Source organism: Sturnira hondurensis, unplaced genomic scaffold, assembly GCF_014824575.4.
Source record: "Sturnira hondurensis isolate 20B ecotype Veracruz unplaced genomic scaffold, ASM1482457v3 Scaffold0007865, whole genome shotgun sequence".
In the NCBI taxonomy this organism is placed as follows: domain Eukaryota; kingdom Metazoa; phylum Chordata; class Mammalia; order Chiroptera; family Phyllostomidae; genus Sturnira; species Sturnira hondurensis.
Window position 1 is genome coordinate 5,134,842 of NW_028080496.1, and position 16,276 is coordinate 5,151,117.

The 16,276-nt window shown below is 46.7% G+C and overlaps 1 protein-coding gene across 1 annotated transcript in view; it reads right to left on the reverse strand.

Moving 5' to 3' along the window:
- Positions 1 to 13,500: 13,500 nt before the first annotated feature.
- LOC118991989 (cytosolic carboxypeptidase 4-like) overlaps positions 13,501 to 16,276 on the reverse strand; it is a 305,722-nt gene continuing 302,946 nt past the window's right edge. Inside the window, exon 7 of the mRNA XM_037053669.1 lies at positions 13,501 to 15,632. Coding sequence (XP_036909564.1) covers positions 15,431 to 15,632 — 202 coding nt within the window. The 3' untranslated portion in view covers positions 13,501 to 15,430. The remainder of the gene's footprint in view (positions 15,633 to 16,276) is intronic.

The window sequence follows — 16,276 nt, forward strand, 5'->3', positions numbered from 1 at the left end:
CATAAAGCAAGCACTAGTCATTGTGTTGCTACATTTTTAACACTTTTTTATGTGGAGACATCCTTTGCTTTGTGGTAATTACATTCTGTCACTGGCCATGGCCAGCCCTTCCCTCCCCTTCTCACATTCTTATATAATGCTGTTATATACAGTAAGTGCCACACGCATCATTTCATGTGTTCATAATTGCCCCATGTGGAAGGCAGGAGAGGGTTTTCATCTTTACCCTAGAGAGTTTTTAGAGATTTCATTACTTGCGTAAAGTCACACGACCGGTAATTAAACTCGAAAAGCAGCCCGAGTTTCCTAATCCCCATCCCAGGGGTGTTTGTGCTGTACTCTGTGGGATGAGGAAGAGTGAGCCACTGACTATATTATTTTTTGGCCATTTGTGTGTGCCTGTTTTAGACCAGAATTTAGAGCAAGACAAACACAAGGTTCAAGGTGTGGTTCCTCGGTCAGACAGGCATGGCAGAGAAAAAACAACAAAAGGGGACAGCATGGCTTGTTGAGATTCAGGGTGGACACACTGCAAACACCTTTGCCTTTCTGCCTACCAAAGCATTAGCCAGCTGAGGGGTGTCTGTAAAATCGGGGAAAGACATGTAGATGGTATCAAGGAGAGGCACCTTCTGGTCTACACTTGGTGTCTCCACGAATATACCAAGCCCAGGACGTCAGCCGAACACCAGGGGCGCATGCTCCTAAAGACGGCGGGGGTGGGGTAGGCCAGTTTGATACTAAGTTGAAACACGGGGGCTCTCCACAGAGCCTAGATCCCTCCGAAGGTCACCAGGCTGATGGGTAACCCCCAGCAGCTCTGAGATTTTAGGAACTGGTTACCAGAAAGCAGCCTCCAGACACCGCTCTCATATAATTACGAACTTTGCAGACTGGGAATGTACTGCTGGGCAGTCGCTGGGCTGCTGAGCATTGGTGTTACTCGGACGGCCCTCCCTGAGAAGAGGCCATGGAAGCCGAGGAGGTGGAAATTCATGGACAGAATCAGACCTCTAAGTTGATATTTGAGGAGTGTGACCAGGTGCAAGGATTATGACATTTAATTATTCCATTTTGCATATTGTCCAGAGGCCTAGGGAAAGGTAGTGTGAAACTCCTTCCTTAATCAGAATTAACAATTTTGTTCGTTTGTTTTTTGGTCCAGAAGCTCTTGAAAGAGTATCTCCACAAAAAATTTTCCTCACTCAAAATAATGCTGGACCATGTTCCCCTGCCAATACATTTACATCAGATATTTTCTCTCAGAAAATGGTTCCAGACCTGCTCTAAGGACCAGGGACAGTGGTAATTGGCATGAAGTAGGAAAAGACTGGAAGTAAAAGGCGGGATGAAGAGGAGTGCATGATAGACAAGAGAAAAAAGCTGTGAGAAACGCAGGCTAAACTGGCATGCAGATGCTTCTAAAATAAACATTAGCAGGTAAAATAGAAGTGAAAACTTTATTATAAAGTTCATTCATTGCCAAGTAAGATTGTGTTGCCAAAACACTGATGCAAGAGGCTGCAACAGACGAGGCCAGGGGCACATTTTAAACTGTCAGAAGAAGGCTGACACGCAGCTCACCCACACGCACACAAACACATATGGAACCTGGGAAAGAAACAGGGAGACTGGGTGACGGAGCACGGCCCTCCTGCCTATCCTAGTGAACACCTGCCAAGGCTCCATGAGACTCTGCCGTGTCCTACAGATGGCAATGGAGCTGGCCAGCCCCAATGCAAATAAATAACTGGCCAGCACCCCCGCCCCCCATGCTAGCTCAAGACCATGGCCAGTGGACTGGTATCGCTGAGCCTCGAGGACATGCACTAAAACTGGGCCAGAAAAATCATCCTACTAACCAGGCATCTCCTGGCCCAGCCTCCCCCGCATCCCACAGTGTGAGCTAGGGGCTCTCCACCTTTGCTTCTCCTGGTCCCTTGGATCCATCTTTCCTCAGTGCCGGAGAATCCATCAGCACAGGGGCTCTCTATCTTTACACCTCCAGTAAGCCCATCATCCTGCAAGGCTGCGATTTGGGTTTTGGACTTTTCAAAACTTCTGTTCCCTCGAGCAATTATATCAGTGTCGTAATACAAGTTTAAAAGGCCCACACAGGGATCAGATTGGCCTAGTTTGTCCTCTTTTTTGTTTGTTTTTTAGGTGTGTTTCTACTTTAGGAGATGTAACTTACATTAAAAAGTGTTTGACTTTTAAGTGCCCACCATATCCATGTATTTCCAGGTCTCTATCTGAGACTAGAATTTGCTGTCCTTGAAGTAGCTGCTTGCTTTAGGTCGAAGGAAGTCAATGGATGGGTAGGGTCAGGTCCTAACACAACACTGCAACTGAGAGAAGTCTTGCCCCTATGGCTCTGAGAGCAGCAACTGCCCCAGATGTCTGTGAGAGCAGGCAGACACAGTGACCGGCATTTCCACCGGTACATGGACATGTATTTTTTCAGTGGTTGCCACTAATCATAATTATCAATTCCAGATTATACTATTGGTCTTTCATTTATTAATTATAGCCTTTTGTCTAGCTCTTAGTCTGAAATAACTCTTATTTCTAAATTAAGTCCATTGAAGAATAAGAAACAGAGATTCTTAGTTTCCCTCAAGCAGTTTCTTATAATAATATACAACCAGGCTTCCTAGAGCACAAAGCCTCACTCGGGTCATGGCAGCAGTTCCCGAAGTCTGACTGCTGCTCTGAAGGTGGGTTTCGGAAAATATTCCGATTTCTGCCTGGTGGGTGGGCAGTTCCTCACCTCTGCTTCTGTTGTTAGCATGGCTTCTGCATAAGCATGCTGCACGTGTCTCTGTCCAACTCTTCAACCAAGAACCACTGGAACGGTTTGGAAAGTCACTGTCCAGTAGAGGGCCCTCTTTGGGGGTAGATTTCAGGTAACATCACTCCTTCCATTTGAGGAGTGCCTAAAAATTTTCAAGCTCCTTTGCAGTCAGGAGTCCAATCGACTAGGCGCAGGGCCATGATGCTGCTGGGTACCAAGACAGCAACCTATGCAGGCTGAGTGCCTGAGAAACAGGCTGTGCACATGGCCAGTGTCCTAAGCTAGTCAAAAAAGGTCATCACAACTGGCAAACCAAGTGCTTGAGCCAAAAGGCTCCAAGTCCGGACCAATTCCTATGATCAAATCTAATGGCATTCGTTTTGTTCATGGAAAAAAGAGAGACGTGCTGAGGATAAAGTGAGAGGAAACCAACTCATGAAGATGGAAGTTGGCAAGGCACCGTGATGAACTCATCCACATCAGCTTCTGTGGGAGGAAGGGGAGGAGAGTGGCTCACACGCCTCCTCAAGAGAAAAAAGTCGGGGGACAAAGTCACAGCAGAGAAACACAAGAGGCATGGGAGGGCCTAGGGGAAGCAGAGGAAAAGGGAAGAAGGAAATGGAAGGATGGAAAAAGCAGCAGATACTAGAGCTCTTTGTCCCTCCTAGGTTAGATTTCTTCTGTTCTCCCTCGTCCAGGGACAGACGATTGTTCTCTTAGTAAAGGGCTCCCATCCACAACAGCAAGCCCGTCAGCACCTGCCTGGTGGACAGCAACTGAGTTACAACAGGAGCACAAGTTGCGACACTGACTGCGGGAGCATCTGTGTACCGGAGAGGTGCTCTCCGCGGGGTCAGAGACACGAAAGAAAGCACTGAAACTGGAACAGAAGAAACCACTTCAGATGGGTTGGAGGACAAGCTTCCTGGCTTTTAGTATTATGATTCATTTTCCTGAAGGGACCAGAAGTTCCTATGTTCTATGATCACACACTATGCCTGTTAGGAGAGTGGTTCTCAAACTGTGTTTCCTGGACTGGCAGTATCAACATCAACGGGGATCTTCTTAAAAATGCAAATCGCTACACGTTGTATGTGTGGGTTTGGACCCCATCTGGGCACATATCATCCCAGGTCCGGGGAGGTACTAGAGGCAACCAATTGATGCTTCTCTCTCACATCAATGTTTCTCACTTTCCCTTCCTCTCTCTAAAGAATAATGAAAAAAAATATCCTCAGGTGAAAAAAAAGGCAAACTGTTAGACCTCACCATAGTCCTGGTGAATCAAAATCTCTACGAGTGGGGCCTAGAACTCTTGTGTAAGTGTGAGTGTGTGTGTGTGTGTGTGTGTGTGTGTGTGTGTGTGAGAGAGAGAGAGAGAGAGCGAGAGCGCGCGCCACACACTAGGGAAATGCTGTGATTCTCACTATGAACATAGTAAACACGTTATGCCCAGAGGTGAAGTCATGTTGTCCGGGGAACCTATAAACAATCAGGTCTGCCTTCTTCCCCAGGCTCCCTGTCTTCCTGCCAGGCTCTTCCCACCTCTAAAAGTGAATAGGCTTCAGAGATGCCACGCTTCTCTCTGCTGAATAGGGAACAAACACAAACCTGAAGAAAACAACACGCCTCCTGAGCACTCACCTTGTTTATCCCACTTTCCAGGATCATGACTAAGAGATGAATGGACACCTTGTTTTCCAATAAAGGATCCTTTCAAAGCTAATTTCATAAGTAACAGGGCTATGCTTCAAATTTATATGCCAGCCATAGACCTAATAAATAAGCTCTGGGTATGGCTGCAATAAACTTGAGCCTTCAAGCATCCTGCTAAGTTGACACACCTTTCTGCCCTCTATGGGATTAAAAGTTCTTCATGTCTTTGCCAATGAAGACTGTTCACTGTGCCACTGGGAGCCTGTGTGCAGCGCCCATCATGGTGCACCTACCTGTGTGTGTGTGTCTGTGTGTGTGTGCAGGTATGAGAGACTTCATAGACATTAAGTCTTAATTTGGCATTAGACTTAAATTGGGGAATCTATACCCTCACTAGGGTCATAAAGATTGCATGCAAGTTCAGTACAGTAGTTGAAATATACTTATGGAGACCCTCTTTTGCATTTTTAAATGTTGTATTTCATTTAAGGGTATTATCTGGAAGATGGGTTCAGGAGGGTGTAACGCTACCACAGACTCATCAGGGAAAGTAGAGGATTTCTGACCAACTCGCACGATTCTACGTTTTGATTCTGCCCCTTATTAGCCACATGGTGTAGGGTAGGTTTTGGATGGTCTCTAAACCTCACTGATCTAGTCTGTATAGTGAGAGCAATAATACAAAATAGGGAAGCCTTTTATGAGATGCTAATATTGAAAAACAGACTGAGATTAGAGGGTGCTGCATAGTGAGTGATATTATAAAAAGGCATGGCCTCGCTCTCAGAGAGCAGAGTGCACTTGCACAGAAACGACGGATGCGTGTGAAGCATTGAACCACAACAGAAGACATAAACAGCAATTAGTGGGTCATGAAAGGATGTGATTAATTGCATAATAAAAGCTTTAAGGGGTCATGGATGGAAGAGTAGAGAGAGCAGGAGGTATGGGAGCACATACATCCAGAGCTGGAATGATTTGAACTGGGCCTTGAAAGAAGGGAGGCAGAGGAGAAGGTGTGCTGGACAGACCTGGGAGATGGTCTGTAGGCCCCTTTGCCTCAAAGCTGGCTGTGGGGCCATGTGTATCTGAAGATAAGCCTGGAAAGGCAGGATGGGGTGGACAGAATTGCAGAGGCCTTTGAATGCCAAGCTAATGCATCATATGGACAAGTGAACGATGCTGTCTTTCCAATTCACTTTCATCTGTCCTAAGCCCACATAATTCAACAGATCTAGTTACCCCCTGTCCTTATTCATCATGTTTTCAGAATTATTGGGTATAGGAGGGAGACACTGGGTGAGGGAGGAGACGTGGCCACGTCACCTCACCACTGATGTTCAGCTCTGGAGGCTGCATCTTCATGGCCATCATCCCTCAGGCCTGAAGCCTGTAGCTCTGTCCTGCGGCGGAGCCCTGGTGGGGAATGCCTTTTCACTTTCGGTCTTTCTACTTCTCATGTGCTTCGGTCAAGTTTCCCCAGTGAGACTGAAAATGAGTCTCCCTGCCATCAAGTCTTCTCTCACTGCTACATGGATTAACAGTTACGCAACTCCCTCGACAGACTGCTCTACATCTCAGTTTTAGCCTTTGAAACCCTTCTCATTGATAATGGTGCTCTAGAAATTTTTACTCTGCCTCTTTTTTACTCTATGCTGTTTCATTATGAACCTTTTTATTTAGTTTTACACAAGGCGAGAAAATAGTTTTAGATTCCCTGTTGGATCATAGTTGATACTCTGTGTCACTTGGAGATATAATTGAGCATTGACACTTATAATGGCCATTATTAAACGTTGCCAGTCTTCTGTTTGGTTTTTACTTTTTATAAATCTCTGGGTTTTGTTTTCTATATTCTTTATTCTATATGCTACATTTTTTCACTGTGACTTTATTGGTGAATTTCCAATGTAAAGTCTATTACTTTTTAAATTAAGGCATTCCAAAACAAAATACTAGAAAATCAACTCCATTTCATGTTTATTATCCTTTTTTCTTGCTAATTTATGATTCTGAACTACCTGCCTTTTTATGAATTTATTTCCAGCTCCTGTCTAGGACAAAATAATGTAATCCAGCCCACAGAAGACTGAAAACTTGTAAAATTATCTTAGTTTCCCCTCTGTGAATGAGAACTTTCAGACAAGCTCAATGTGCACTAATCAGTGGTTTATTAAGTCACTTTTCTGCATTGGCTTGAGATCCTTCACAGCCTTGAACACAGGTGGGAGGAGCCCCGGGAATGTGGAGGTGGTAAGGCTGCTTCATGATTTCAGCTGTACTTCACACCCTTCCGCAAACATTGTTAGAGCCACAGCTTCTGAAGGACATGTGGGGAGAAGGCACTCTGGGACAACACATACTCTCTAACTAAACACTTCGACTGTAAGATGGGGAGCCTAGGAGGGGCAGGCATGCAAGCCTGGACAGTCTATACCGGGCCATGGGCAGTCTATACTGCCTTCCTCCCACCTGTACCCATTCTGCCCCCCTATACAACTCCAGCCTCCTGCTCACACTCAAGCTGGGATGGAAAGATAAAACTGTGTCTAAGAGAATACACTTTTGATAGGTCCATGGAACTGTGCTTGAGAAAGCTGCCACAAACCTAGATCCCCATTTCTTGCGTTTAAATCTCTGCTCAACCACATACTAGCTATGTGCACTTCCCCAACACTCTGTACCTCAGTTTCCTCAAATGTGCAACGGGGACAGTAGCAGTGCCTAAGTCATAAGGTGGTTGTGCAGATTCAGTGACTTAATGTGTGTAAATTGCTTGCACCTGGAGAATTTTGTTTAATATTTGCTAATATCACTATTTGTGGTAAGAAGAAGTATACAAATGAACCCATTGAATCTTTCCCTTATATAATCCACTTTCCTTTTTGATCATGGTAGAACCTGTGACTATGATGAAATGTCCTAAGCCAAAAAGGAGGATAAGGATGAGGCTAATCTAATCACAGGAGCCTTTGAAAACAGTTTCCTCCAACTGATAGCAAAGAAAAACTGTGAGATTTAAAGCATGGGGTGTTTGACACACTGTTGCTGGCTGTGAGGTACCAGGTACAGGTAGCCTCTAGGAGCTGTGGACTTCCTCAGCTAGCAGACAAAAAAGAAATGGGGATCTCAGTCCTACAACCTTAAGGAACTAAATTTGTACAACAGCTTGACCAAGCTTGGAAGCAAATTCTTTTCCTGAGCTGCCAGATGAGATCCCTAGCTGGCTAGCAGCACTTGGGTTTCAGCGTTGAGGTATCTTGAAAAGACAACCCAATGCACTTTCCCTATCTACAGAACTGCATGGTGACACACAGATGTGGCATTATCCCACAATATGGAGTATCACTAAGACTTTGTCTTTTCACCTGAAGAGTAGGGATAATGAGAGTTACTAACTTCCCTAGGGTCTTGTGATTAATACTCAGCTCCTGAAACTGGTACATGGTAGATGTTCATGGTAACCTGATTAATATGACTATTAAAATGATTATCATAATCTTCATGTCCAAATCAAAGGGCTAAAACTTGCCAGCTATACTGTAGGAATTGTAATGCCCTAGAATCAAACTTTGCCCATTTCATCTTTCTGTTGAATTCTGACAGCCTCCACCCATAGACTTTTTATCCAAAATAGAAAATCTCATCTTCCATTTACTTAAAATATCACTGGAACTTAGCTATGTGAGGTCATAGACTATGTGGGGTCACTGAGGATTCCAGGGCATAAGGATGGGGTAAAGTAAGACCCCACAGGGCAGGAAATAACTTGAACATCATTTTTTTTATGCATCAGGGTTTCTTGCAACCTTCTTTTTACCTTGGATTTAGGCCTTTGGCCGTGCTGAAAAGTCCTCTCCATCTCTCTCCTCTCCCCTTTTCCGCCAATGTACACCCCAAACTGTCATTGTTTAATGCACAGAGAAACACTCTTGGGGCTTCACCCCAACAACGCCCATGTTTGCAGATCCCCAATTCCACCAAACCACTTCCATAAACCCTCAGCAACTGTGACAACTGCAACGACCAGACAAGGTGTGCAGAGGTGATTTCCACGCACCGACCTGCCCTGCGGTCGTTCAGCGACTGCTCGAAGCCCTTGCATGCAGCAGGAACGCACCTAGCCCAGCGGCTGGAGCAAGAAAGCTCCCTTTCCCTGCTGAACCCTCTTTCAGTGGCCCTCTTCAAATTAACTGACCAAAAAGTCAATCTGATCAAAATCCTGAGGGTGTGGAAAGCAGAGGCAGGGCCCCGAATGCTGAAAGACAAGGTTGAAGAGGACAGCTGGCCTGGGGCCCGTGCAGAGGTTTGGTGACAGGCCAGAGAGAGCTCCTGTTAAAGAGCTCTCTCTTGGAACAACCAACAGTCAGTGACAAGTGGGCAGGCCCACATGCAGCAGAGGAAAGGAGGCTGAGGAAGAGTTCCACCCCCACTGCATCTGACCCTCCTCTTCAGGGTAGTTCCAACGCCACTGCCCAGCCACCCTCTGCGTGTGACTGCAGGTAAAAGCAAGTCAAGAGTCTTTCCCCCACCATCCCCAAGTTTGCTGACTCAGTTCACCACCTACCCCTCACGTCACGGTCTTCCTGTTTAGGTTGCCGCTTGATTTTATTATTTATTTTTAGCTCTGACTTTGGAAGCTTTTATTCTCTGGGGCATTGGCACAGTATCAACGGAATCAGCCTGGGCTCAAAAGATTATTGTGCAGGCCTGGCCTCAGTTCCTTTGGGGGACAGAGCGCTAGTGTGAGCCACCTCACGCCACCTCCTCACCCGCCTGGCTGGCACAGGGCTGGCCGGCCTTCCCCACAGACTGGGCAGCACATTGTCGACAAATACTAGAAATGGAAGTGGACTTATCTGGCCCAGTCCCTTACTCTGGAATGGAGAAACTGAGACCTAGAGCAATGAAGGACCATTCCCAAAGTCACACATGAAAGTCACAGAACCAGGCGGACTCTTAAATTCTTGGCTAATGCCCTTTCCTATTTACTAGAGGGTGACTTATGGGATAAAACCTACATTTCAAGATGGCTACCTCCTCCTATTATATTTTTTTCTAGATTCCGAATGCACTTACATACAAGGAAAAAACTCCAAAGTCCAGAACATGAGTGGGAACTCCTCTCATTGTAAAAACGCACACCTTATTTCCTTTAAGAAACACAAAAACATTTTCTGCAGAGAGGCCGGCTCAGTTAGCTGGTGCAGCCTGCCTCCTGGGACCGGCTGCACCAGCAACAACGAAGGCACACGCGTCAGTCTCCAGGACAATGGCCCCTTTGAATCGGAATGTACCAAAGCAGAATCACAAGTGTGCAAGAACACACAGGCCTGGAGTCCATGTAAAGTTGTTTTACACTCTGCTGTATTGAAGTCAATGCATTTCCATTCCTATGAGTGGCATCTAGGTTTGCTTAATTGTAGATGCTCCAGGCGAGTACTAATAGAGACAGAGGACTGCCCTGGGTTGGAAACCAAGGCCCTTTTCTGACCCCTACAGGCCATTTGGAGGAAGAAAGGAAGCCGCCTCTGGGAGATTACACAGCAGTGGGCACCACAGACCAGGGGACTGAGGGAGACTTTCCCCGGATGCTTCCTTGTGGATCTGAGTGTGCCGACACAGGTGTGTCCTACTTTCCTGAAGCTCTGCTATCTATGTTTAATAGGTTACTGAGGCAACGAGTAGGAGGTCATTCTCCGGAGGCCTCTGGAATGAAAATTCAGATCTCCATCATGCAGCATATACTGAACAAAGGCCCACCACGTCCTGGGCAGAGAGCTGGCCTTCAGGATATGACTGTGAACCAAAGCATCTTTGCTCCCCAAGAATGGACAGTTGGGGGATGGGACAAAAAAGTCCACAGGCAATACCATGCCACAAAACATACAACAGGGTTTCTACAAGATGCTATGGAGACTTGGCATCAAATCATGGAAGAGTACCTGGAGGAGGACACCTTTCCACACACGATGAATGGAATTCAAAACACAAGTGGGAGCGAGGGAGCAAAGGAGTGGCTGCAACAGGAAGGGCCCACGTGTCAGGCTCTATTTGCATTTTATCTTTAGGACCCCCAGGAGGCCACTGAGCAGCAGAAACAGAAACACATTTTTATTCCAAATATTACCTGGCAGTATGGGAAAGAAAGGGCTGGGAAAAAGGCAAAAACAAAAGGCAACAAGAGCAGCAGGGAGACCAGTGCTGAAACCCAGGGAAGAAGTGAACCAAAAAGAAATGGTGGACTAATTTGAAGCAAAGCTAAGAATAAGGCTTCACAAGATGGATGGACTCCTGTAAGTGGTGAATATTTAATTGCCTGCCTTGATCAGACACTGAACTATGCGTCGGGCTCACAAAGAAACCAGACCACATGGACTTCCATTCAAATGATCAAGTGTAGGAATGTGGAGGCAGAGACTTCGGTGGAAGGATATAATGAGGACCTGACCTTGAACCTGTTGAGTATCCAAGTGGGATGTAAGACACAAGGGCTGTTATGTAGGGATGTTCGGTTGCTTCTGTTTGGCTCAAGGATTGGAAACCACATCATATCCCCCTAGAGACAGGGAAGTGCTGTGTGTCCTTTAGACACCCTTGCAAATCTGTGAAGAGACACTTTCCCATGGAGTACAGCCTCAGGTGCCAGACAGTCTATGTTAAAATTGTGATCCTGATATTTCCTCAGTGCATAATCTTACATAGGCCCTGCCTCCCAAACATCTCGGCAGCCTCACCTATGGCAGGAGCACAAGAGGGCTTACCCTAAAGGGTTGGGTTGTGAGGCTTCAACGTGATAACATGTACAGGGGTCTGAGAGTCTTATATTTGGTACTGTTTACACGTAGCACATTTTTCTTCATGACCAGCAGGTGTCAAATGCACACATGCTGATGGCCAGTTCCTATCACAGGCTGGTAAAAGGGTGTACACTGAAGGCCTCCATTATCTCTGTGTGACAGTATAGCATACAGTCACCACATAGCTACCCCTGCCTTACATGCACCTGGTAATACACCTTCCCTCACCTGCTTTCTTTTCTTGCTTAAAGATTTGGACCTACTGTGTTTACATACATGTGTGTGTGTGTTAGAGAACTCATGCTCAATTTCAACTCCATTGTGTTAGAATGTGTGTAATAGATGATTTTAAGTTATATACAGTTGTGTATTTTTTTAGTATTGTACACTGAAAGGTTGTAATACAATCCTTTTTGTCTAAAAAAATTTTTTTACCCATCCCTTTTTTCTAAATAATCTAATTTTTATCAAGAATCAGTGGGGTACACGTGAAGCCACAGTCACACAAAGAAAAGAGAACATCTGCTGGGAGGACAGCAGCAGGCTCCAGACTCCGTGAACTGTTCCTGCCCAAGAATGCTCTCTCGGGGAGCACTCAGACGACTGTTTGCATGCCTCTCCAAGACTGGGGGCTGCAGGGGGCCGGAGCAGGTTGTCCCACAGGGCAAAAGGAATCCACCACCCTGATACACATGAGAAGGTCCCAACCCACCATGTGGGCATCCTGAGTCCCCAGCAAGGATGACTGATGTCAACCACCTTGGGAAGCACCTTCTTTTGGCAAAGGCTCCCCTGGGAACCTGAAATCAATGCTGTAGCTCAGTTACCTGAACTGGGCAATGGAAGGTGCACCTAAATTCCCTGAGTGGGAGAGGGATGCAGCCTGGCTCTGTTGGCAACCTACAACGTCAGCTTGAAACCCAAGCATCAGGTTATTTTCAAGAGCTCTTTGTGGCTCAGGCTCTTGTGCTGGAGGCCCCAAGAAACTGAGATGGACCGATGCAGCCCTTGGTCTCTCACTGACAGGACTGCATGAAGCTGGCAACATGCATACGGCGCATGCCTGTTCTCACTGAGGGGAGACCACGGCCCGGAGCTCCGGAGAGGGGCTACTGAAGCCACAGGAGACTCTCCCACAATTCTGTCTCTCTGTTCTCACCGCTGTGCCTGAACATTTGCACAGCACAGGCAAGGACAAGGCCACTCTAATCCTCATCAAGCTCACCTCACACAGGGAATGTTCTTCCATGGCAACCACCAGCTTGAGAGGCTGGGCTATCCTTATGTTGGGTGTCCCCTAATGGAAACCAACTGGCCTTCTACCACACAAACCAATTTACGATGAAAAATGGAGGGATTTAATGGAGATATATGGGCTTTCATTAAAACACTGGAGATCCAGGCTTGAGGCTGGGAAGAAGATGCCCTTCTGAGCACCTTTCATGTGCCAACAGGTGGGGACGGAGGGAGAGAGAGAACAGCAGGTCGGGGCATCACAGAGTTCTCTGTGGATTGGCCTTGGAGGTGGGGCTGTAAACAACATATAATGCAAGTTGTAAACTGCGAGCATGCTATAAAAGAGGAGGCATAAACAGTACAATGGGGGCACAGAAGGGAGATGACAGAACTGGGCTGGGCAACTAGAAAAGGTTGTCCAGAACAAAGGTGATATTTGAACTGGGTATTGCCACCCCTAAATGACGGAATGGGAGAGGCCTGTCAGACACAGAGAAAAACGCATGATGGTGTGAAAAATCAAGAGGCCATTCGGGTTCAAGAATGGTGTGTGTGTACATACTCACGCATGTTCATGAGCGTGATGAGATAAAACGAGGCCACGTCCCATGGAAAACTGAAGAGGGGGGAGAAGAGCAGAACTCGAGCCTGCCATGGAGACCGAAGCAGACTGTGAGGGGATTGGCAGAGAGACCAAGACTCACTCCTGCAGAAAATGGGGAGCCAAGTGTCTTGCCCATGGGGTATGTCAGGAACAGTCAGCAGGTTCCATTCTTAGGGCATCGAGGAAGCGTGGATCTCAGTGTAACACAAAAAGACGTGTGCTTCTTCACACATATCAGGGCCATCTTAGGGGTCAAAAGGTGACATTCCCCACCTTGGCCCATCAAAGAAGGCAGCCAAGACAGCTGCCCTGGGGCACTGCAGGCTCCTCCGTCTCCCAGCCCTGTCACACAGAGCACCAGACACCAGTTGGAACAAGATAGCCGTGCACGTGGCCTGGCCCAGCATCACGCCCCTAGATTCTCATCCTCTCTGCCCACTTTGAACCACATCTGCTTCCCATGTCAGCGGACAACTTCCTGAAATTCTCGTGCCATTTCATTTGGCTCTGAGTTTGGAAGAACCCATTTTTCAGAACACTTCACCATAGTGTGGTTAGGCCACCAAGAGACGTGTCTGGCTGGGTTGGAAGAGCCACTCCCAGGACTACCTGGAGCTGACTTGCGTGGGTGCCCTCCCCACACCCAGACTTAAGACTGACAAGGTGTGACACAGAATGGTCTTCAACCCAGAGGGAAAGGACGGGAGTCTATTCTCTCTCCTACCCTGCTGTTCCTTCCAACAAATGCCTTCTCAGCTGACCTGGGCTCCTTTGCCAGATTCCCAGCTCACTCAGTACACCTTTCCTTTTTCTACTTCTCTTCCTGATGTGCCTCTGGCTTTGGGGAGTCCTCTCCATTTGGACACCTGGTTGGCCCCCAGTATTGAACATGACCTTGAACTACACTCATCTCTCATTTCAGCACAAACCTACTGCTCTTCAGATAGGGTAATGCCACACTCAAGGTAGTCCTCAGACTAATAAGTAGCAAGTGTGGCAAGGGTGCCCATCAGTCATAAAAAATTGGGCACTGATACTGATATAAGTCTGCTGATGTTGGGCCTGGACATGCCTCTGCTGGAAAGTCCACCTCCCCAGCACTGTCAGAGTCAAGTCCAGCCTTGTCATCGAGGCACGTCAAACACTGCTGGATCACATCAATGTCTATCTTCTCCATTTCAATGCCTATCACTCTCCTTTCTTTCCCCACTTGCAACTATATCTTTTAAACCAATCACACTAAATATTTATTCCCAGCTCTAACCTCATCACAGGGCATTTGTACAAATTCTCTCCAGTTCCTAACATAATCTTTTTTAAACCAGGAAACTCTTTAAATATCCTTCAAGAATCACCTAACTTATCACATTCTCTTGGAAAGCTTCTCCCCAGTAGGTCAACTGATCCTGTGTCATCCTCCAGCCGGCTCCACAGGGCCAGGAACTGCTGTATTAGAATACAGCGTTTCATTGCGCCTCTCCCACTGAACTGTGAGCAACTTGAGGACACAAGGTGGGCCTCTTTGCTCTGCATCTTCAGAGCTTAGTAAAATGCATGACACATGGTAAGGGTATACTATTTATTTGTCACATAGATGGATCAATAAATAGTCTACGTTCCAGGCTTTTGCTGACCATGCCACCTAGAAATTTACCTGTGCCGATCACTTTCTCCCAGAAATATATTAGATGACTAGAAGGTAATACCACACACTAATTACAGCTGAGGCATGAACTGGTGACCATGAATTAGCATTATGTCTCTCCCTCTCAGAATTCACATTTTTAACAATATTATCTTCTTGATTTTATGAGTCAATGAAAAAACAGAAGCATTATGCTATCTTCTGTGTAAGAGTGGAAATAATGTACATGAAATAAGTTAAGGGATGCCGTCAACTTGGATTTGAACTGTGTTATTTCCCTTAAACCTCCTATGTATGTTACAGAAATGAGAATGCCTTGATAATACAAAGGACAGATGTGTGATTTCTGAACTACAGCAAAGAAATCTAGAAAAGAGTGGGAAAAAGAAGGTACCACCCACAGTAACAGCAATAACAATGCACATCATAGTACCCATGCCTTTCTCCTGGGTGTTGGGTCTAAATCATGACCAAGTTTTTTTCTGTGAACGATGTGTGGAAAAGAATACAATTACAAAGTAGCCAGTTTCTATGCCTATGGAAACCGGAACAAAGTCTGGACACAGGGTTGCTGAGAACAATCCCACATGGGCTGGCTTCCTGCACCGACACTGCCATGCGTGTCTGATGGGGAGGAAACAGCATGGCCGCTAGTCCAATGGCTGCAGACGTGGGACGTGCCGTGAACCTCGGGGCTACGAGGTGGCTCTTCTTCCGTGTCCTGGGCCCTCCTCTTCTTCCTCACCCTTGTCTTCATGGGAGGCCCACTCCCGGATCTGCCGGTCCAGCTCCGAGACACTCCCCTCCTGGTCTGAGCTGCTGTCTGTACCATAATCAATCTCCTCCATACACGGGGGCTCGTCATCCAGTTCTGAGGTGATGCTGCTGCTCCTGCATCTGCCGTGGGTCCCCATGATACATGGACAAGAAAGAAAGGAAAAGAAGGAAGGGAAGGAAACATGAAGGAGACATACAGAGGGGAGGAGACACAGAAAAGGGACATGGAGAGAGGAAGGGGAAATGAAAAGTTACCCACAGGAAGGAACAGGTAAAGAAAGTTAGAAAGGAGAGTGGGCTCGTCTTCTCTGAGTGTGGAACTTGAAAGTCCCGGCTCTTTTAACCATGTAGCATGCACAGTGCCCTGTTCTCCACCACTACCTTGCACGGAGGAAGGAGATCACACAAATTCAATCAGGGCTTCCTTCTTTCTTTGCCAGCAGAGTCTGCACTTCTAAGTCCAATCGGGAGGTTTGCAGTCATGATATGTGGACACATCTTCAGCGTCCTTGAGGCTCAAAGCGAGCGATCAGAGGCAGCCCCCCATGCAGGGTCTGATGTGACCACATCAGTGGGGCTGGGATTTGGGCAGGTAGGATTCAAAAGTCCCTCATGTCTCCCACACTCACAGCATGAGGAGTCATGCTGCATAGCTTTCCTTCATCATGATGGGCAGTTTACTGGAATTAGGAAATTAATCCAGGTTGAAATTAAACAAGACAGCAAGCAGGAAAAGAGCATTCTCTTCTATGTCTGTGTTCCCT